This window comes from Balaenoptera borealis (genome assembly GCF_965194805.1).
Source record: "Balaenoptera borealis genome assembly, chromosome: 12".
NCBI lineage: Eukaryota > Metazoa > Chordata > Mammalia > Artiodactyla > Balaenopteridae > Balaenoptera > Balaenoptera borealis.
In genome coordinates this window covers 8,619,136-8,640,243 of record NC_138869.1, presented here as the reverse complement: position 1 = coordinate 8,640,243, position 21,108 = coordinate 8,619,136, and the positions used below count along the sequence as shown (strand labels likewise).

General features: G+C 56.2%; 1 protein-coding gene across 1 annotated transcript in view; it reads right to left on the bottom strand.

Annotated features, from left to right (window-relative positions):
* PLXND1 (plexin D1) overlaps positions 1–21,108 on the bottom strand; it is a 53,026-nt gene that overhangs the window by 3,612 nt on the left and 28,306 nt on the right. Inside the window, exons 9-32 of the mRNA XM_082345696.1 lie at positions 20,458–20,562; positions 17,821–17,910; positions 17,515–17,608; positions 16,409–16,563; positions 15,432–15,583; positions 14,462–14,561; positions 14,231–14,370; positions 13,300–13,467; positions 13,129–13,219; positions 12,691–12,954; positions 12,456–12,605; positions 11,458–11,572; positions 6,627–6,734; positions 6,435–6,547; positions 5,438–5,542; positions 4,759–4,889; positions 4,152–4,350; positions 3,327–3,473; positions 2,987–3,143; positions 2,470–2,573; positions 2,324–2,387; positions 1,562–1,596; positions 1,195–1,299; positions 497–660 (exon numbers count right to left, since the gene is read on the bottom strand). Coding sequence (XP_082201822.1) covers positions 497–660; positions 1,195–1,299; positions 1,562–1,596; positions 2,324–2,387; positions 2,470–2,573; positions 2,987–3,143; positions 3,327–3,473; positions 4,152–4,350; positions 4,759–4,889; positions 5,438–5,542; positions 6,435–6,547; positions 6,627–6,734; positions 11,458–11,572; positions 12,456–12,605; positions 12,691–12,954; positions 13,129–13,219; positions 13,300–13,467; positions 14,231–14,370; positions 14,462–14,561; positions 15,432–15,583; positions 16,409–16,563; positions 17,515–17,608; positions 17,821–17,910; positions 20,458–20,562 — 3,056 coding nt within the window. The remainder of the gene's footprint in view (positions 1–496; positions 661–1,194; positions 1,300–1,561; positions 1,597–2,323; positions 2,388–2,469; positions 2,574–2,986; positions 3,144–3,326; positions 3,474–4,151; positions 4,351–4,758; positions 4,890–5,437; positions 5,543–6,434; positions 6,548–6,626; positions 6,735–11,457; positions 11,573–12,455; positions 12,606–12,690; positions 12,955–13,128; positions 13,220–13,299; positions 13,468–14,230; positions 14,371–14,461; positions 14,562–15,431; positions 15,584–16,408; positions 16,564–17,514; positions 17,609–17,820; positions 17,911–20,457; positions 20,563–21,108) is intronic.

The window sequence follows — 21,108 nt, the reverse complement described above, 5'->3', positions numbered from 1 at the left end:
CTACACAGAAACTTCTAGGTCTGTGGCATTTTTTTCTGAGGGTTAGGCTGAGGTTTTCAACAACTTCTTGTTGGGGTTTGTGACCATGAAAAGCTAAAACGTGCCTCAAAGGAGGGATGTGATCGGGGGCAGGAACATCTCCACAAGCCTCAGTGTGCTCATCTGTAAAACGGAGCTGATGGTGCCCACCGCAGAGGGGTGGAGGAGAGTGATGGTAAGGGCAAAACTTAGACAATGCTCACTTCTAGTTAATTCTTACAATTAAAGTGGGTTACTTTTACTGCCCTGGTTTTATAGCTAGGAGAAACTAAAGCACAGAGAGGTTAAGTCATTTACCCAAGGTCACACAGCTTGGAATGGCATAAGGGATTGAACCCACGCCGGTGGGCTGAGAGACCAGGCTCTGAACCCCTGCACCACTGCTGCCCCCAATGATACAGTGAAGCCACACAGCCCTCCCCCCTGGCCTCCCACCCACACCACACTGGCCCACCACCTGTTGGTCTTCCAGATGTGTAGGGTGTCAGGGTCTGAGATCCCCCTCTTCTCTGCTTGCTCTTCCAGGAAGTCGAAGAAGTACTTGACAGCCAGTGGGGGCTTCTCTTCACGGATGCTCAGAATGGCCTTGAACAGGTCATCCAGAAACTTCTGCAGCGTGCCCTGCATGGAAGCAGGTGGCCGCCGTCAGCCCAGGAGCACACGGCGCGGGGTAAGCAGGCACCTCTGGCGGTTCAGGGGAGCCCGTGGTGCTGGGACTGAGCAGTGCTGGGTGAATGGGGAAGCTACGTGGCATCAGGCTGGTCATCTAACCTCTCTGGGACTTGGTCTTCCTGTCTGTGAAACGGGTTTGTGAAACCTACCCCACAAGGGTGTTGGAAGGACTGAGACATAGAGCAGGGAATTGCTGGGCTGGAGTGTGAGCTCTTAGGCGCCCACTCTGCTGCCCCAGCTGTGTGGCCTTGGGGGCATCACTGGGCCTCTGCTGCCCTCCGTGTCACACGGGCTGATAAAGAAGTTGTCATCGGGCACCCTTCATGCTGGGAGCAAACCCCTCCTCAGCTGGGACCCAACACCCTCAGCCTCTCGCCCCAGAGCCTGGCTGGCCCCACAGGGGAAGCACTGTCCCCCTCATTCCAAGTGTGTGGTCACAGCTGACCCACTGGAGTGAGGACACAGAGATGAGGGTGGGCCCACCTTGGTGGACAGCAGGCGAGTCAGGTAGATCTCCGGTAGCACCTTCTTGCGGTGGCTCTGCCGGTGGGACTTCTTGGGCTCTGCCAGCTCATCCGTGGGCAGCACCTGGGAGGCCGGGGCAGTGGTCAGTGGTCAGTGCTGGCGCCAGGCACCATCCCCGGCCGCCCGTGGGCGGTCCTACCCTGCCCCCGTGGGCACTGGGCTCTCTTTGTGGTGCACGTGAGCTACCCTGGGTCCCGTTCCCACTCCCCACCCCAGCCTTTCCCAGGGCCTGCAAGCACTGCCCCCAGAGGCCCAGGGTGGCAGGAAGCCCAGTCGACACCCAGTGAAGGGCGGGCACCCCCAGGGCCGGAGGCAGGGCACTCACCAAATGGAAATACTTCTCTGTGTCCAAGTCTTTCACTGCGAGAGGGAAAACACACACAATAAATAAACGAGAGAGGAGTGGGGAGAGAGAGAAACAGAAATGGAGACAAAAAGATGGAGAAAGAAACTGAGCTAAATGGACAGAGCCAAACAGACGTGTGGAGAGAACAAGGCAGAGAGAGAAAAATGCAAAGTAAGAGAGCTGAGAGAGAGAACCAGAGAAACGCACAGAGAATGAGGTAGAGAGAGAAAGACAGAGGCGTTGACAGAGACGGAAACATCCACAAGGTGACAGCCGGAGCAGGGAGACAGTCACAGATGGAGATGGGCACGGCCCCCGAGTAGGGCAGGGTGGTTGCCCTCAACCCCCAGCCCAGACCTCACTGGGAGAGACCCGAGAGCCTGCTCCTTGCCTCCGGAGGGGACCCCAAGACCCAAAGGAGCCTAGGACCCCAGGCCTGAGGCATCTGAAGGTATGGATGGGAGGTTTGAGGCGGGGACACAGGCCAAAGCCCACATGGCCTGGCGGCTGCCCAGACCTCTTGGAATCACATCCCACCCTCCTGGGGCCTCTCTCTGCTGCCTGCAGGAAACCAGCGCTGAGAGGCCTGGCCACAGGCCCTGCCAAGCAGCCCTGCGGCAGGGGGGCCCCGGCCCCGCCCCCAGCAGGGAGCCTCAGCCCGGCCCAGCCCTGTCCCTTGAAGCCTCAGCTTCCCCACTGGGGCCGCTCAGAAGGGGCCCTCCCCACGTCCACCAGCACTACCTCGGCCCAGGGTGTTGTCCTTCTTGTCTGTGAGGCTCATGGCCAGGGAGGCACCTTCAGGGATCTGATGGGGAGAGAGGCCGAGGTCAGAGGTCGGAGGTCAGGGAGGGTGGGAGTGGCGGAAGCTGGGTGGAGCCGGGGCCCACCTTGTAGTGGGCCAGCGTGTTGAGCTTCTTGCGGCCATCCTCGACCACCGAGGTGTCGTCCAGGTCCCGCAGGATGTAGCTCTGCGTGCTCGAGGCGAACCACTCTGTGGGCAGGGGGCAGGGCATCAGGGCTGGGAGCAGGGGCCGCGGGGAGGCAGGCACCCAGCGGGCCACACGAGGAGAGAACCGGCGGCACCCACACCTGTCTCTGAGCCTCTACTTCCCCATCTGGGAGACGGGGAGGGGAGAGGGCGCCGGGCGCAGAGCAGGAGCTCTGGAAAGGCCTCATCCTCGGGGCTGTCACTGGGATATCAGAGCTGCTGGGGAGGCCTCTCCCGCCCACCTTGGCAGCAGCCTGCATCGACCTCCCACCGCAGGCCCTGTCTCCCCTCCCCGCCCCAAATGGAGCTCCTGGCAGCTGATCTGTCTTCACGTCCCCAGAGCCACAGTTAGCGCACATTTGATGAGGGGCGGGAGTGTGTGTGCCCAAGGCAGGAGCCGCCCCTGCCCTGCCCACCTAGGTCGACGTCCTCGGCACGCGGCCACTGGGAGTAGGGCACGTTCTTGCAGAAGGCTTCCAGGATCTTCTCCTTCACCTGCGTCAGCGTGTCTGTGTCCATGGCCCGCACGCTCAGCGAGTCCATACCGCAGCCCTGGAAGGACACGTTCAGATTCTGCAGGAGAGAGGGGGAGGGTCAGCGGGCGCCCACTGCGCCCTGGAGGGGAGACAGCCTGTGGGAAGTGGGGGGGGGGGGCGATCAGCAGCGGAGCCGGGGCTCTCCGGGGGTGCGGGACCCCTCCCTGCCAGCCCAGCCCGTGACGTCCTGCCCGGCTGCCCGCCTGCCCGCCCGGCTCACCCGGGGCTTGGCCTCGATGTTCTCCCGCAGCAGCCACTCCTCGTTGAGCGTGTAGCGGGCCTTGCCTGTGATGGCGTCGATGGAGCCCTTGTTGATCTGCTGCTTGATGGCGCACAGGAGCAGGAAGAACGGCTCCCCGACCGTCTCCTGCGGTAGGTGTGGGCCTGTCAGAGGCTGAGGCCAGACTGCCTGGCCCAGCCCCTGGCCCAGCCCCTGGCCTCCAGCCTACACTCCAGATTCCGGCCCCAACTTGGAACGCCTTCGCTACCCGCTTCTACCAATACCTCTGTGGCTGCCTGCTTAATACCCTCCTTTTGATCCTGGTGCTGCTGCCTCACTCCCACCCTCCACCCAGAGGTGTCTCTGTGGACTCCAAGCTCGAACATCGCCTAATGTGGGTGGCCACATTCATTTCATCATGCCAGCAACCCTTCCAGGTACGGGGTGTCATTCTCATTGCCGAGGCTCAGAGAGGGCAAGCAACCTGCTCAGGGTCACCCAGCAGGGAAGTGGCAGAGCTGGACTCAAAGGCACATCAGGGGGCATGTGAGGACTGAGAAAACAATCTTCTGAAACAATGCCACTGACACAGCCTCTGTTCCGTCCTGGGCTTGCTCTGAGCCCTTGCAGGAAGTCAGGCCTTCTCTGAGCCTCAGTTTCCCCATCTGTATGATGGATCCTATGGGGCTGTCCCTGTGCCCTCTGAGCCCCCCATTCCACATCTGCACAAAGAACACGATAATCCCTTCGGCAGAGTTGGCATGAGAATAAAATGAAATCAGGTCTAGGCAGCGCCACAGGTGCCCCGCACCCCGGCACCCTCACCCTCAGGCAGCTGTACATGCAGATGGACATCCAGTTGGTGAGCATCTTCTCGACCACGGACTCCGTGCGCCTCAGCATGAGCTTGGGGTTCTTGGCGGCCGAGGCGTCGATGAGGTCCACCAGCAGCTCCTTCATGATGCCCGTATAGTACTCGAGCTTGCCGTGGAGCGCAATGGTCAGCAGGGAGGCCAGGCTGCACCTGTGGGCGGGCGTGGGCGGGGGGCGTCAGCACCGCCCGCACCGCAAGGCCCTGGGCTCTGAGGACCACGCAGTGGGGGTTCTGCTGCTACCTTGTCGCTGGATGCAGACGGGTGAGTGTGACTAAAATCTCGCTGGAGAATGGGCTACCTTCCCTACCACGCACAGCAACCGCCATGCCCACGAGCCCTCTCCTGGGCAAGCAGACCAGGAAGGGGAAGAATGGGGAGGGGGTCTCAGGACCTCCACAGCCCCAGGACCCAGGGTCTGACGCTGGGGAGATGCCAGCTGTCCCAAGGACATGGTGATTTGGAAACTGGCCCAGCCTTGGATCCAGCCAGGCAGACCCAGGACCGGCTGGGTGGCCTCCGACAGGCCCCCGCCCTCCCCCGGAGCCTCGCAGCCTGACCTGTCCCGCACCGCGAAGTCCTTCTGTTGCTCCAGCGCGTGGACGAAGACAATGAGGAAGTGCTTGTTGTTGAGCAGCGAGGAGAACAGGCTGATGCCCTCTTCCATGTTGGGCCGGCAGCTCTCGGGGATCTGCGGAAGCATTCAGTTAGGGGGTGTCCACAGAGGTCCAGTGTCTCTGCCTGGCCTAGGAGTCAGCACTTAAGATGCCCTGAATGGCTCCTCGAATGCTTCCTGGGAGGGGGAGCTCATTACCTTTAGTGGTAGACGCCGCCTACCTCCCTGTGACTGGGAACAGTGGCTCAGTTGAGTTGGAAAGTGCGGCTCGGGCAAGGGTGCCTGAAGGCAACCCAGTATCCCTGTGTGGGGGACCCTCTCACCTTCCATTCTCTAAGCAGCAGGGGGAGTGGGATGTCCAGGGGGACCCAATCCTCTCCCCTCTCTACCTGGCCTGGGAGTCAGCACATAGAACACCCTGAATGGCCACTTGAATACCTCCTGCGATGGAGGGCTCACTACCATCCAATGGCAGGTTCCTCCCAACTTCCCATGATTAGGATCAATGGGTCAGATAAGCTAGAAAGTGGGGCCCAGAGAGAGATGGGGTTGCCCTGAGGCAGGTGTGTGTGTGTGTGTGTGTGTGTGTGTGTGTGTGTGTACACGGGTGGAGGGCTACTCACCTTCCACTCTCCCAGCAGTGGGTGGGTCTCCTGCACCAGGGAACTGCCCGGGGAGTTGAGGGTCTGGGAGGGCAGGACGTAACGCTCTTCATAGAGGGAGGAGCACTGTGGAAGCAGACCCCCAGCACCTCAGCAGGGCCGCAGACCCCCAGCATCTCGGCAGGGCTGCACCTTCCCCTGACACATGCAGGGGCCGCGCGACAAATGCAAAAGCCCACTTTACAAAGGAAGAAGAGGCAGTGGGCCACGCCCAGGTGCCATAGGACTCCAGAGGAGAGGGGAGGGGAGTCCCCGGGGGCTTCCTGGAGGAAAAGGAGCAGATGCAGCATGAGCCAAGGTGTGGCAAAGCTGGGGTGCACGAGGCTTAAGAGGAAGCAAACGCAGCTCAGTGCAGAATGAGGGACACTGAGGGAGAAATGCCTGCAGCGACCACAATATGGGCTCTCTGTGGCTGCTGCATGGAGAACAGTGTGGACAGGGCCAGAGGAGGGTGCTGGCCACTGGCATAAACGCTCTTGACAGGCCAGGGAAGGTGGGGACAAGGCAGCGGCCCCTGGCACAGCACAAGAGGCATGGAAGGGATGGGACAGAGTCCAGTGGACAGAAGGAGGAGATGCGGAGACCCAGAGAGGCCTCCCTGGGAAGGGGCCCAGAGAGGAGAGGGGCTGGCAGTGAACTGGTGCCTATACTCCCCCCCTGAGAGGGGAGGCATGCCCAGCACCCCAGGAGAAAAGTGGGCCTGGCAGCCAGCTTCTGTATGGACAGTTAAAACATCAGTGAGCAGAGAAGGAAAGTGGGGGAAACTGGGCCCTCTCCCTCGGCAGGCCAGGGCAGGGGCCCAGGCTGCCACAGGCGGGCGTGCAGGTTTTGTTCTGCTCAAGGGGCCCAGCCTGCACTTGTCAAGTTCTCCCATCGGCGCAGAAGTGCCCTCTAGATTCTCAGGGCCCAGGGAGGGGTCGAGGAGCTCCTGAAGTAGCCGGCAGGGGCCTGAACTGACCTTAGGGAAGAAGGTGCGGGTCACGAAGTGCTTGTACTCCAGGAAGGGGATGCCCTGGCTGCGGTTCAGCTCCTTGGTCAGATCCGTCATGTCCGTCTGCAGCTCAGCGAAGCCTGGTAAACAGGCAGTGGCTGTGAGTGGGTCAGATGGCGAAGCCGAGGCCCAAGGTCCCGCATGGTCGCCACCCGCTACCTTTACGGATCTCCTCTCGGATCTGGGATTCCATCTCCTCCATCTGCAGCAGTGTCTTCTGCCAGTAGCGCTCAGCGCGGCGGCTCTTGGTGCAGAAGACAAACAGGGCTGTGGGCAGCAGAGAGGCGGGTCAGGCCAATGAAAGCCCTTCGGAGAGCATTTGTCGGTACCTGCCCTGTGCAGGGCCTGGGCCTGAAGGGAGAGGTCCTGCCTGCGCCCCTCAGCTCCAGCTCCTTGGGGCGGGCGCCTCAGCTCACGGTCCTCTCCTCCCCAGTGGGTTGAAAACTACAGGGCCAAGGGCTTGGGAAACGGCCAGGAAAATAAGGCTCCATGTCCCATTCTTATAATAAGAAATGTGTGTTTGTTTAAAATAGTGATAAACACCTACCCTTCTGAAACTATTCCAAAAAACTGCAGAGGAAAGAACACTCTCAAACTCATTCTATGAGGCCACCATCACCCTGATACCAAAACCAGACAAAGATACTACAAAAAAAGAAAAGTACAGGCCAGTATCACTGATGAACATAGATGCAAAAATCCTCAACAAAATACTACAAACCGAATCCAACAACACATTAAAAGGATCATACACCATGCTCAAGTGGGATTTATCCCAATGATGCAAGGATTTTCCAATATCTGCAAAAAAAAAAATCAGTGTGATACACCGCATCAACAAATTGAGGAATAAAAAACATATGATCATCTCAATAGATGCAGAAAAAGCTTCCGACAAAATTCAACACCCATTTATGATAAAAACTCTCCAGAAAGTGGGCATAGAGGGAACCCACCTCAACATAATAAAGGCCATATATGACAAACCCACAGCAAACATCATTCTCAATGGTGAAAAACTGAAAGCATTTCCTCTAAGATCAGGAACAAGACGAGGATGTCCACTCTTGCCACTATTATTCAACATAGTTTTGGAAGTCCTAGCCACGGCAGTCAGAGAAGAAAAAGAAATAAAAGGAATACAAATTGGAAAAGAAGAAGTAAAACTGTCACTGTTTGCGGATGACATGATATTATACATAGAGAATCCTAAAACTGCCACCAGAAAACTACTAGAGCTAATCAATGAATTTGGTAAAGTAGCAGGATACAAAATTAATACACAGAAATCTCTTTCATTCCTATACAATAACAATGAAAGATCAGAAAGAGAAATCAAGGAAACAAGCCCATTCACCATTGCATAGAAAAGAATAAAATACCTAGGAATAAACCTACGTAAGGAGGTGAAAGACCTATACCCTGAAAACTATCAGATGCTGATGAAAGAAATTGAAGATAACACAAACAGATGGAAAATATACCATGTTCTGGGACTGGAAGAATCAATATTGTGAAAATAACTATACTACCCAAGGCAATCTACAGATTCAATGCAATCCCTATTAAATTACCAATGGCATTTTTCACAGAACTAGAACAAAAAATTTTACAATTTGTATGGAAACACAAAAGACCCCTGAATAGCCAAAACAATCCTGAGAAACAAAAATGGAGCTGGAGGAATCAGGCTCCCTGACTTCAGACTATACTACAAAGCTACAGTAATCAAAACAGTATGGTACAGGCACAAAAAGAGAAATATAGATAAATGGAACAGGATAAAAAGCCCAGAGATAAACCCACGCACCTATGATCAATCTATGACAAAGGAGGCAAGACTATACAATGGAGGAAAGACGGTCTCTTCAATAAGTGGTGCTGGGAAAACTGGAGAGCTACATGTAAAAGAATGAAACTAGAACATTCTGTAACACCATACACAAACTCAAAATGGATTAAAGATCTAAATGTAAGGCTGGAAATTATAAAACTCTTAAAGGAAAACATAGGCAGAACACTCTCTGACATAAATCACAGCATTATCTTTTGTGATCCACCTCCTAGAGTAATGAAAATAAAAAAAACAAACTGGATCTAATTAAACTTAAAAGCTTTTGCACAGCAAAAACAAAAACAAAAACCCAAAAGACCATAAACAAAACGGAAACACAACCCACAGAATGGGAGAAAATATTTGCAAATGAAGTGACCGACAAGGGATTAATCTATAAAATATACAAACAGCTCATGTAGCTCAATATCAAAAAACAGACAGCCCAATCAAAAAATGGGCAGAAAATCTAAAGACATTTCTTTAAAGAAGACAAACAAATGGCCAAAAAGCACAGGAAAAGATGCTCAACATTGCTAATTATTAGATAAGTGCAAATCAGAACTACAATGAGGTATCACCTCACACTGATCAGAATGGCCATCATCAAAAAGTCTACAAACAATAAATGCTGGAGAGGGTGTGGAGAAAAGGGAACCCTCCCGCACTGTTGGTGGGAATGTAAATTGATACAGCCACTATGGAGAACAGTATGGAAGTTCCCTAAAAAACTAAAAACAGAATTACCATATGACCCAGCAATCCCACTCCCAGGCATATATCCAGAGAAAACCATGATTCAAAAAGATACATGCACCCCAATGTTCATTGCAGCATTATTTACAATAGCCAAGACATGGGAGCAACCAAAATGTCCATCAACAGAGGAGTGGATAAAGAAAATGTGGTACATATATGCCATGGAATATTACTCAGCCATAAAAAATAATGAAATAATGCCATTTGCAACAACATGGATGGACCTAGAGATGATCATACTAAGTGAAGGACATCAGACAGAGAAAGATAAATATCATGATATCATTTATATGTGGAATCTAAAAAAAATGATACAAATGAACTTATTTACAAAACAGACTCACAGGCTTTGAAAACAAACTTACAGTTACCAAAGGGGGAAGGTGGGAGGAGGGATAAATTAGGAGTTTGGGATTAACATACACACACTACTATATAAAATAGATAACCAACAAGGACCTATTGTATAGCACACGGTACTGCACTCAACACTCTAATAACCTATATGGGAAAAGAATCCGAAAAAGAATGGATATATGTTTATGTATAACTAAATCACTTTGCTGTACACTTGAAACTAACACAACAATGTAAATCAACTATAACATAAAATAAAACTTAATTTAAAAAAATTACTTGAGTGAAAAAAAAATAGTGGTAAACTGGATTTCTGTTCTCTTTCTGCTATTTAGCATTTTCAGTTCTTTCTACAACGACGAGGTATTACTTGTGAATTAAGAAACTTTTAAAAGATTACAAAGCAGTATTATATTATAACCCCTTTCTGGGATGTAACATATCTCTATATATCTCATATAATGAGATGCATAAAATATACATGGGGCTTCCCTGGTGGCATGGTGCTTAAGAATCCGCTTGCTAATGCAGGTGACATGGGTTCGTGCTCTGGTCGGGAAAGATCCCACATGCCGCGGATCCCACTAAGCCCGTGCGCCATAACTACTAAGCCTGAGCTCTAGAGCCCACAAGCCACAACTACTGACCCTGCACACCACAACTACTGAAGCCTGCGCGCCTAGAGCCCGTGCTCCGAAACAAGAGAAGCCACCGCAATGAGAAGCCCACGCACCGCAACGAAGAGTAGCCCCCGCTCGCCGCAACTAAAGAAAGCCCATGCACAGCAACAAAGACCCAACGCAGCCAAAAATATATATATATATATATAATATTTTTATATATTATATATTCTATCCCAGTTTTCCCTAAATTTTCTATATTGAATATATTACTTTTTTAAAAACAATTTTATTGAGATATAATGCATATGCCATATAGTCTATCCATGTAAAGCATACAATTTAATGGCTTTTAGTATATTCACAGGGTTGTGTAACCATCACCACTACCTAATTTTAGCGCACTTTCCCTGCCCCTTGAAGACCCATAACCACAAGTAGTCAGTCCCCATCCACTCTCCTCCTGCCCCTGGCAACCACTAATTTGCTTTCTGTCTTTATCGATTTACCTATTCTGGACATTTCATATAAACGGAATCAAACTATGTGATCTTTTATGTCTGGCATCTTTCACTTATCATGACATCCTCAAGGGGCATCCATGCTGTACCACGTGTCAGAACTTCTAAAAAATTACAAAGCAGTACTTACAACCCCTCTCTGAGATGTAATATATCTATCTATATATATCATACAACGAGATGTATAAAATATATATACTCCTTTTTATGGCTTAATACTATCCCATGGTATGGATAAACCGTATTTTCTTTATCCATTCATCAGCTGATAGACATTTGGGCTGTTGCCACTTTTGGTGATGAATAATGCTGCTATGAACATTCATGCACAGGTGCCTGTATGGACATATGTTTTCATTTCTCTTGGGCAGATACCCAGGACGGGGACTGCTGGGTCACACGGTAACTTTATTTAACATGGCGAGGAACTGCCAGAGCGTTTGCCACGGCAATGGCACCATTTAAATTCCCACCAGCAGTTTATGAGGGCTTCAATTTCCATGCTACATTGAATACATTACTTTCATAACCATTATTTTAATAGTGGTATAGCCTAGCTAAGAGGAAGGTTAATCTTCCCTGAACAGCCCTCTTATAAGTACCTTCAGCAGGCCCTACTGACTGGAGAACAAGGTTCCGAATCCCTCTGCGTGGCACTCAGGGCCCATCGTCTGGGCCCAGCACGCTTCTCAACAGCTGCTGTCCTCCACCCTTTGTGCTGTCGCTGGGGCACACTCCTCACCACCTCTGAGCGCCTCACCCGTTCCTACCTTCACGCCTTTGTTCAGTCTGCCCCGGCCCACTATGCCTTCTCTCCTACCCACGGATCTTCAGACGGGCTGAGGCAAAGTGGGGTAGGTCTGCCCCCCGCAAAGCGACATGAGGGTGGGGCTCCTTACCAACCACGGACAGCAGCAGCAGGACACTACAGATGACAATGGACACGATGATGGCGGTCTCACTGCCCCCCAGCTGCAGCGTGGCGATGGTCTGGTTGAAGTTCCCTACCTGGATCTGCACAGAGGTGGGGGGAGGGGGTTGTATCTTCCCTGGACTTACGCCCTGACTCTTCTCCTCACTAGCTGTGTGGTCTTGAGCAAGGCACCTAACCTCTCTGAGCCTCAGATGCCACAAGTATAAGACAGAGAGAGCCCCACCCATCTCCTGGGGATGCTATGAGGGCTAAATGAGATGATGCCTGTCAAGCCCTTAGTCCCGAGCCTGGCACAGAAGGGAGACTCAATAAATACAGGCAACTGTGATTATTATTACAGCCTGGGAGGAGGAGCCAAAGAGCCGGTGGCCGGGCAGTTCATAGAGCCTGGCCATGTCCTGAAGTATCTGTAGGGCTGCCCAAGGACCAGGGGAGCAGGTGAGTTCTTAGGACTCAAAAGGCAGAACTGGGACTGGGGTACAGGTGAAAGGGAGCTTTTGCAGTCAGAGCCATCCTGGGTGGCATGTGCCACCTGGGAGGGAGTGAGCGCCCCATCTCAGGAGGCATGCAAGCAGGTACAGTGCAGAAGAGATCCCATGTTCTGGGCCCTCTCTCCACTCCTGCTTCCCTCCCTCCATGACTCGGCATGGCGACTGGCGGCCCAGACTCTGGGTAGAGCAACAAGTGGAACGGGGACAACTTGTCATGGCCTCTGAGAGTCAGCTGGGGCTGATCACTGACCTTGAACAGGTCACTAAGTTTTTGGGTCTCAGTTTCCTCATCTGCCAAGTGGGGAGGTAAAGCCCAAGTGGGGAGGTAAAGCTCCTCTTTGCCCTGGTTGTCTAAGCTTCTGAGCATGACAATGATTAGCTGAGACGTGCCGGGCAGGGGGCAGATGCTCAGGCACTTGGGGCAAGACTGGGGGCCAAGCCCACCTCTGCCTCTAGTGCCCCGTCCACTCACCGTGATGGGCAGCTGCCCCTCTGCTGTGCCCAGGGACTCGTTGACCGAGCAGTGGATGACTCTTTCGGAGACGATCTGTATGTCACAGGCCACCTGGCCAATCTTGACCCGGTACTCGTGGCTCTCGAGGCCCAGGCCGTCCTGCTCCTTCTGTGGGAGCAGAAGGGGTGCTCGTGAGGCCTGTGGCTAAGCCCGGCCTGCTCACGGCCCCCACCTGGCACCCACTGGCACTCACGTGGATGACCAGGGTGAGGGGCTCCCCGGGGTGGTGCTTGATCCACTTCTCCCTCTTCGCCGTGGAGAACTGTGGGTCAGGGAGGTAGTCCAGGCGGAACCTGCTGCCCCGCTGGGCCTCCTCGGGGTCCAGGAGCTCCTCGTCCACGGCTGCCTCGTCTGCGTAGGCCCGGCCGTTGAGGAAGAAGTCCACGGGGGCTGAGGCATTGCTCAGGGCCCCGGGCGATGGGCAGGTGATGAGGGTGGAGTTAAGAACCTTGCAGAGCTGGTTGAGGGGGGCCGGGGCCAAGGTGGGGGACGGGAGGGATAGTCAGATGTGGAAAAAGAGGGGGAGAGAGAGAGGCAGAGACAGGAGAGGCAGAGATGAGGAGATGTGGCGGAGTGACGCCTGGTCAGCCGGGGCCGCAACCAGCCCTGCCTGCCGGGGCCCCGCCCTCACCGTGGGCTCCCGGCCGATGTGGTGCACGGCCATGGACACCTTCTGCACCATGTGGAAACGCTCGCCGGCCACCGTGATGGTCCTGCCGCCACTGCGGGGGGACAGCAAGCTCCGTGAGCCCAGGTGCAGCCCCGGAGAGTGCCCTGGCCTGGGGTCACGTCCAGGTCTCACCTGACGTGGCTGCGGCGGGGACTGATGGCCGTGATGACCGGGTTCCGCTTGTACCAGAAGGTGAGGTTGCCGTGCACGCAGCCGCGGCGCTCGAAGCGCACGCACACGGGCACGGGGGCCGGCAGGGCACCCCCAGGCACCGTGCAGGTGATGCTGGTGTCCGTGCGCCTGCGGAGGACGCGGGCCTCGTCAGCAGGAACCCGCCTCCGTCACTCCCCAGCGACCAGCACCCCGTCACCTGGGGCACGTGGCCTGGGGTCCAGGCCTGCTCACCTGGCCCCCACCTCATACAGAAATCTTGTTTCCACATTCCCACTGCCGCACCTTTGCTTGGGCTGTCTGCCCCACCTTGGACACCCTGCCTTCTCTTCTCTGACCTGCCCCATCCCACCTCCTCCAAGAAGCCTTCCCAGAGACCCTCTCCTGGCTCCCGCCCCGGTGAGGGCCCTGTGCCCACAGCCCTGGAAGCTCTGACTTCTCCCAATTCTGACCCCCCTGGATGTTCCTAGCTCCTGTGACAGTGTCTGCTGTACCCTGAGGGCTGAGACTGTTGGGCTCATCTTGGTATCCACAGCAATGCCCATCAATGGCACCTGGTACACGTTAAGTGCATAATAAAGACAAGTATTTCACCAAGAGGTTCTGGACCAGAACCCTGCCACTGGCCACACCCCTGGGCCAGCAGCAGCTCTCAGAGTGTGTACAATCATCACCATTTTCCCTGCAGGTTAAGGTCACTTATGAAGTACCTACTGTATGCTGGGCGCAGCACTTCCCACAAGTCACTGGTACTGTTCTTACCGGCTGAGAAAATTGAGGCTCAGAAAGAGGAAGGGGCTTGGCCAAGGGGACACAGCCAGTGAAGTCCCTGGTGATGCCTGGTGCAAGGACATCACCCCCAGCCCTCCAGCCCCCCGGCCCAGGGGCTTACACCAGCTCCATGCAGGGCTCCGTGTCATTCACCAGGACCTGGAGCTCGGAGCCCACATGGAGGTCGCTCCCGTGGATGGTGATCCTGGTGCCCCCTGCCTTGGGGCCCATGGCAGGCTCCAGGGAGTGAACCAGGGGCAGCTGTGGGGAGGAAGGCAGGCGGTCAGGCCTCAGGCCAGCCCGGGGTGAGCCTGGCAGGGTGGGCAGGGGGGTAGGCTGCAGCCTCCCTTACCACGTAGGAGAAGCGCTCCCGTGACCTGCCCTCCTTGGAGGCGTTCACCGTCACCACGTCCGAGAACGCCGCTGGGGCTGGCCCCGTGGCACACACGATCCTGGGGGAGGCAACTCTGGTCAAGGAGCAGCCAGCGGATCCTGGGGGCCCAGGCAGGTGCCATCTGGTTTCTCCCTCAAACAGTGGCCCCTGCTCCACCCCCAGGGAGTGTGAGCGCCCCATCCTTGCACTCAGCCACCCACCCGCCCACTCACACCTGGCGCTGGCATTTGGCCAGGACACCCAACGGCATTACCCATGTCAAAATACTGAGACAATTCCCTATCAGTTGGAAAACAGCCACTGAGTCCCCCAGGTGTCACCCTGGTGCCAAGCTCTTCCCCGGGACCACCCCCGACCTGAGTTTACGACAGTTCTGCAGCTATAAGACAAGGGGATTGGATAAGATGGTCTTTGGGGATATTTGAAAGCTCTCCAACCATGAGAACATTTGCTGGGCTGGGAGACTGACGGCCTTATCTGCAAGCCTGACTTACAGCCTTCGGAAAGGAAACCCAGCTCATTCCCTGCCCTCCGGGCCAGGCCCCACAGCTGCAGGCCCAGACCTCTGCACCACACCAGCGGCTCCCCACACTTTCTTAGCAGCAATTTTTTTCATCGGAGCAAGGCTTCCGTGGAGGTAGGGCTGGTCTAGGGGAACACGGGAGGGCTTCCCAGGGGAGCAGGCGCTGGAGTGGTGTCCCGAGCAGGAAAGGGCAGGACGCATGGTGGGAATGGCCTGAGCAAAGTCCGGGAGACCCAGGAGTGAGTGACTTCTGGGGAGCAGAAGGGTGCCGAGGAGAGTGGGACGGCAGAGGGGGGAGGGGGGAGAAGAAAAGGGAGAGGGGAGGGCAGAGATGCAGTTGGCACTTCCGGGTGGGGTGGGGCCTGCGGTCACTCAGAATGGCTCCAGGCACTGCCCTCTACTCACTCCTCTGACACCGTGTATCTGTCGGCCAGCGGCTCACAGGCCACGCTGCCAATCCACACTCCACGGACCACGTCGCTGAGCCGCCGGCCCAGGTTCCTGCCGCGGATGGTCAGCAGGGTCCCGCCGTCCAAGGGGCCACTCAGGGGCTCAACCTGCCGGGCGACCGGAGAAAGGGGTGAATGGGGTTCAGAGGCTGGGATGCTGGCAGGCTCCCGGGGAGGCAGGGCCAGGCAGACCCATCACTGAGGGGAGGCTCTGAGAGCGCTGGCACCGCCAGCCACTTGGCAGGTCACTGGGGCTGCCAGAGAGGATGTGCATTTGTGATACTGAGCCGGCTTGGGTCTGGGGACACCAGTGCATAGGGACAGAGTCAGTGCTATTTGAGGGGCATCTCCTGGGGACACCGAGGTCCACTCCCAGCGGCCATGTCTGACCACATGCCCCTACATCCCAACCAGAGCTGACTGGGCCTGGGATGGGCACCTGACCCAGGCTAAGCCAAACAGACTCCTTCCCTGAGATTTTTTTCTTAATTAAAACTGAGGCTTCGGAGTTACTGGCAGCCCCCATTTTCACCTTATCAGCAAGGTTTCCCTGACCTCGCTATAAAATTTAGAGTCAGTCAGCCCCAGCATCTCTTTCACCCCAGACTCCCAATGCCCCCGCCCTGCCCTGCTGTAGCACTTACCACCTTCTCTATGTAAATTATTTCCTTTCTCATTATTGTCCCCTAACCCCAACTAAAACGTTAGCTCTATGAAGGCAGGTACTTGTTTCGTTCCCTGCTGTGTCTCTAGCACCGGGCAGGGCCTGGCACCCAGCAGGTGCTCAGGGGGTAACACAGTGCGCATGGGCCTGGGTGTGTGCAAGCACGCGTGCTGCGGGTCCCTGAGCCCACGTGGGCGCTGTACGTGTGCACATTCAGGCGTGTGGGTGCAACGGGCTTCAGAGAGGGGAGGTGGGGGCGGGGTGCTTACCGCTCGGATCTCGGGGGCGGGGCAGGTGTCAGGCAGGGGCTGCAGGGTCCCCCGCAGGCGGCAGCCGTCACTCCACACACACAGGTGGCCCAGGTCCTCCCGGCCCAGGCACTGGGAACAGTCGGGGCTGCCCATGGCGCAGTTATAGACCTCCACTGCGGGAGACACGGAGGCAGCACAGGTCAGCAGGGTCCTGTTCTTAGGGTCAGGACCCCATGAAGTTCTTAGTTTTCTCCAAACTCCCTGGGGGCTGTGCTAAGCACAGTGCAGCCACAGCCCCATTAACATTCATCCTTCCTGTGAATCTATCCAGCGGGAGCTGTTTATTAGCTCCATTTGACAAAGACATGAGGCTCAGAGAAGTAGAGTAACTTGCCCAAGGTCACACAGCCTGTGCGTAGCAGAGCGGGATTCATACCCAGGCCCGAGTGGGTCTCCTGAGCCCCCACGGAGCTCCAGGATGCTAGGGAACCACTGAGCAATGCGGGCTCTGTGAGCCTCAGACCAGATCCTCAGACTGGCACGAGAAGGACTGCAGGGCCAGTTCTCCAGGGCCTCAGGGTGTGCAGGGTGGTTCTGGGGCTTCTGTCTGGGACCTTCATAGTATGGATGTGGGGGGTGCCCATGTCCACCGAGATGTCTGAGACTCCCCATGAACAGACAGGTCCTTGGAGAGTTGATTCAGTACATATAATAAGAGCAAAGACACCAACCACCATATAGGGGCACAGACTGTGTCCCAGACACCCTTGCAAGGCTTCGTGTGCATCATCTCAGCAAATCCTCACCACACCCTCTGCGAAAGGGCCTCTGCCCTTGCTTCATATGAGGACGATGAGGCTCACAAAGGGAAGGGTAAGTAAGTACCTGGGGCTGCACAGCCACTGGCCTGGAGATGCCCCGAGGGCGTGGTGCCTGCCCAGAGCAGCTGCTCGATAATCAAGCGCTGAGTAACTGACCAGGCACAGAAAGGCCGGGCTGGGATCTGAGAGAGCGTGTGTGTTAGGGAACGGCAAGGTGGACACCTGAGCACAGGAATGAGTCCCCCAAGGCTGCGTCCCACCCACCGCGGCTGAGTCCCCTGAGGCCATGTGAGGCGCTCCCACCTGCCATGTGGTCAGGGCTGTCCAGGAATCGGGCTGGCCGCCCCTTTAGTTGGAGGCTGAGTGGAAACACCTGGCTCTTCTGGGTTGTGTGCAGCTGCAAAAGGACAGGAAAAACCGTGAGAGGTGTGAATGGTGTCGGGTCTTTGTTGGGGGAGGGGTGTCAGGGAGACAGATGAGGGCAGGGCTACTGGGGGCAGGGGGTCCAAAAAGAGGAGGTAGAAAGGAAGGAGTGTAGGATCTGGACTTGCGGCAGGCCTCCCCTTCCCCTCTGCCCCCGACTCCCGCCGTTAAAGCTACACCACTCACCACCACTTGGTTGCAGCATACAGCTGATTGATTCACCCACACAGCCTCAAAGATCTCTTCTTGACCAAAGCTACATTCAAGCGCGGCACCCTTTGGGAGATGGGGGTTGGGGAGAGTCAGGTCAGCACCCCCTGCCCTGTACCTCCATCAGGACATCAGACACTGCTGTCCTGAAGAGTGGGCGTGGTCCTACTATCAGGCCTTTGCCTGGGCTGCACCTCCTCCAGGATGTCCTTCCTGGCCTCCATGTCCAGTGTTCGATGGAGGCAGGGGGTACAGGAACACCTAGAACCTTGGCCTTGTGCTCTCTCCATGCCACTAAAAGTCTCACCAACATCTCCCAATGGCCTAAACCCGGGGCCTTTCACTCCGCGGGTAAAGCCCTGACTCTTCAGCATGACCGACGTCCAAGGTTCATCCCAGTGAGACTCCACCTGCCCTTTAACGTCAACACCCCCCCGCCGCTGCCCCACAAGGCCTGGGACCAGCCACAGGACACATGTCGACACAGCACAGGCTGTCCTGCCCTCAGCCTTTGCCCAAGCCCATTCTTCCACCCAGCAAAACTCAACACAGCCTTCAAAATCCAGCTCAAATGTCCCATGTTTCAAAGCCTTCCCAGACTCCCCCCTCAAATCACAGGGGCACCCCTCACTTGATCATCCATCCATTCAGCAATGAACATTTGGGTGTGTGCCAGGGGCTCCATTAAGCTCCTAAAGCCTGTCCCCGACCCTGTATGCCAAGGACCACCCTTATCCCCTGTGCAGGCTCTGTCTACACCTGTCCCCCCACCCACTGGGGAGGGTTGGGGCTGGGTCTCAGCCCCTCTGACACCTCCAAGGGCAGTAGATGGCAGCTGAAATAGCTCAGGTTCTACTTTACACAGGCCCACCCAGGTTCGAATCCCACCTCTGCTACCTCCTAGATGTGTGACCCTATGCAAGTGGCTCCTCCTCTCTGGGCCTCGGGTTTCTAAACTCTGCAACAGAAAGAGGCTGCTCTACTCTGCAGGATTCTAGGAAAACTGGAGATCTTGTTATCTTTAGTGGGTTGCACACTGTGGGTGCCTAATATATGCTGGCGGTTATTAGTATGCAAGAAGTGCTCAATAAATGCTTGCTGCAAGACTAAACAGGGCCAATTCCCCAATCCCGTCTTGCCCTCAGCCCAACACAGGCCTCCGGGAGCAGCATCAGTAAATATCTGCTGAATGAACAAACCCGGGTTTTGAGTGTGTTAGGCCAGCCGCGTGGCAGGACTTCCTGTTTATGTCCCTGTCGCTGGCAGATGTGACACCCTGAGGAGATAGCAGGTCAGCAACTCCCCTGCCCTGCCCCCTCCCCGCTTCGTTCTGAAACTGACACAGGAAAGTGGCTGTTGATAGGGCTGAGAGCTCACGTGTCCCTGCCACGCTGAGCTGGGAGATGGGTCTGTCGTCCGAGTCCCGGGCTCAGGGCCGCAGGCCCAGCCTGTCCTGGGGCTCTGCAGGGCACAGGCTCAGTGGACAGCGCTGCTGCAGAGCCCAGGCAGGGGGCTCTGCCCACCCCCACCCTCAGTGTTCCAGAAGCAGGCCCGGGGGGAGGAGGGCTGGGATCACTGAGGCCCCATGAAGCAGACATGTGCCCCCTGATTATACAGCTTGAAAGCAGCAGCCAGGACCCAAACCCAGGCCTTGGGCCTCCCCATGCCAGGCTCCTGTAGCCCAGGGGAGCGGCACAGCCCTCCACATGGGTCCAGGCCCCTTGCTGCCCCTGGAGGCTCTTCCCAACCATTGCAGGGAAGAGCTTGAGGGCCCAGGGCAGGACCGTCATGCCCCTCACTGAGCTGCAGCCCCTGCCACGAGGCTGCCTGACGCATCCCAGATGCCTGGCATGTGGCCCCCACGTGTGACAGCCGTCACGGGCCTCGGCTCCCCCGTGGAAGCGACAGATGGCAAGTCCCCAGAAGCTGGGGAGGGGGTGGCTGGCATGCTTCCAGGACTCATCAACACTTCCCACCCAGGACGCTCCTCCAGGAGGGACCCAGAAAGGGGCTGTGTCCCTTCCCCCAGCCCAGATGGGCAGGGGGAGGGGAAGACTGGTTGTAGGGAAGAGCACTCAACAAGGAGTCCAGGGCTAGGGTGCAAGTCCAGCCCTACGTCGTGTGACCTGGAGGCACCTGCGTCCCCTTCCTAGGCCTCATTTTCCCCATCTGGACGGCAAAGGGGTTCTCTGGCCATTCTCCAGGGAAGACATGTCAGCCACGAACTGGGAAGGTGTGTCCAGGGTCACAACTCAGCCTGGGGGCTAGGGCAGGGCGGGCATAATATGGACAGTGTCACTCATGGGCTGCGGCACTGGGCGGGGCTGGGCCTGGATCTGTCAGGGGAGCCTTAGAGGGTAGAAGGGTCTGGGGGTCCTGGCCAGGCTTTCCTGCAGGTGCTGGGGGCGGCCTGCTGTCCCCATGGCCTGGCCCTCCCCGCCCACTTTCCTGTTCCCCCAGCTCCGTGCAACCACAGCGGGGCTTTCTCAAACATAGCCTGGAAACTCAGAGGAAGGAAACCAAAGCATGGGTGGTGGGCCCAGAGCAGGGTCCCCCCATCCGGGACGACACTCTCCCAGCCCTCCGCCCCACCCCCGCCCAGCCTTCACTTACCTGGAAGAAGGCGGCGTTGGCCAGATGCACCGGGATGCTCTGGGAGCTGCCCGTGGGCATGGGAGCCAGGGCTGAGGGCAGGATCTGCGGGCAGTCCTGAGGGCTCTGCAGTCAAAACCCAAGGAGGTGGGGCTGGCACTGGGGCATTTCGGAAGAGACGGGGTTCACGACCACCCCAGCCAGCCTGCGCAGCCCCGTCTCCCCGGGGAGGCACCAGGCAGCCCGGGGAAGTGAGGAAACACTACTAACAAAATGTACCAACCACACCTACCGAGGACTGCGTGCCCACTGCCTCCCACATACCATCTCACTTGACCCTCACGGCAAGACCTACGAGCAGGAGAATGCATTGGCCCCATTTCGCAGACGAGGACACTGAGGCACAGAGAGATGCAGTACCCTGCCCAGTGGAACTGGGTCCCCATGGCCGCTCCACCGCGTGCCTCTCAGAGGAAACCTCCCCGTCTCTGGGCCTCACCTTTCCCAGCTGTAAAATGAGGGGCTCTACCACTTTCTGGGACTCCACCCAGCTCTGGAGTTCTGGTTTCCAGGTTAACTCACGATAAATGATTCAGAAAAGAGAAACCCCAGACTTCTGAACAGCCCACGGGAAACAGGCTGTGAGCGCCCTGGTGCCGCCAGGCTCCAGAC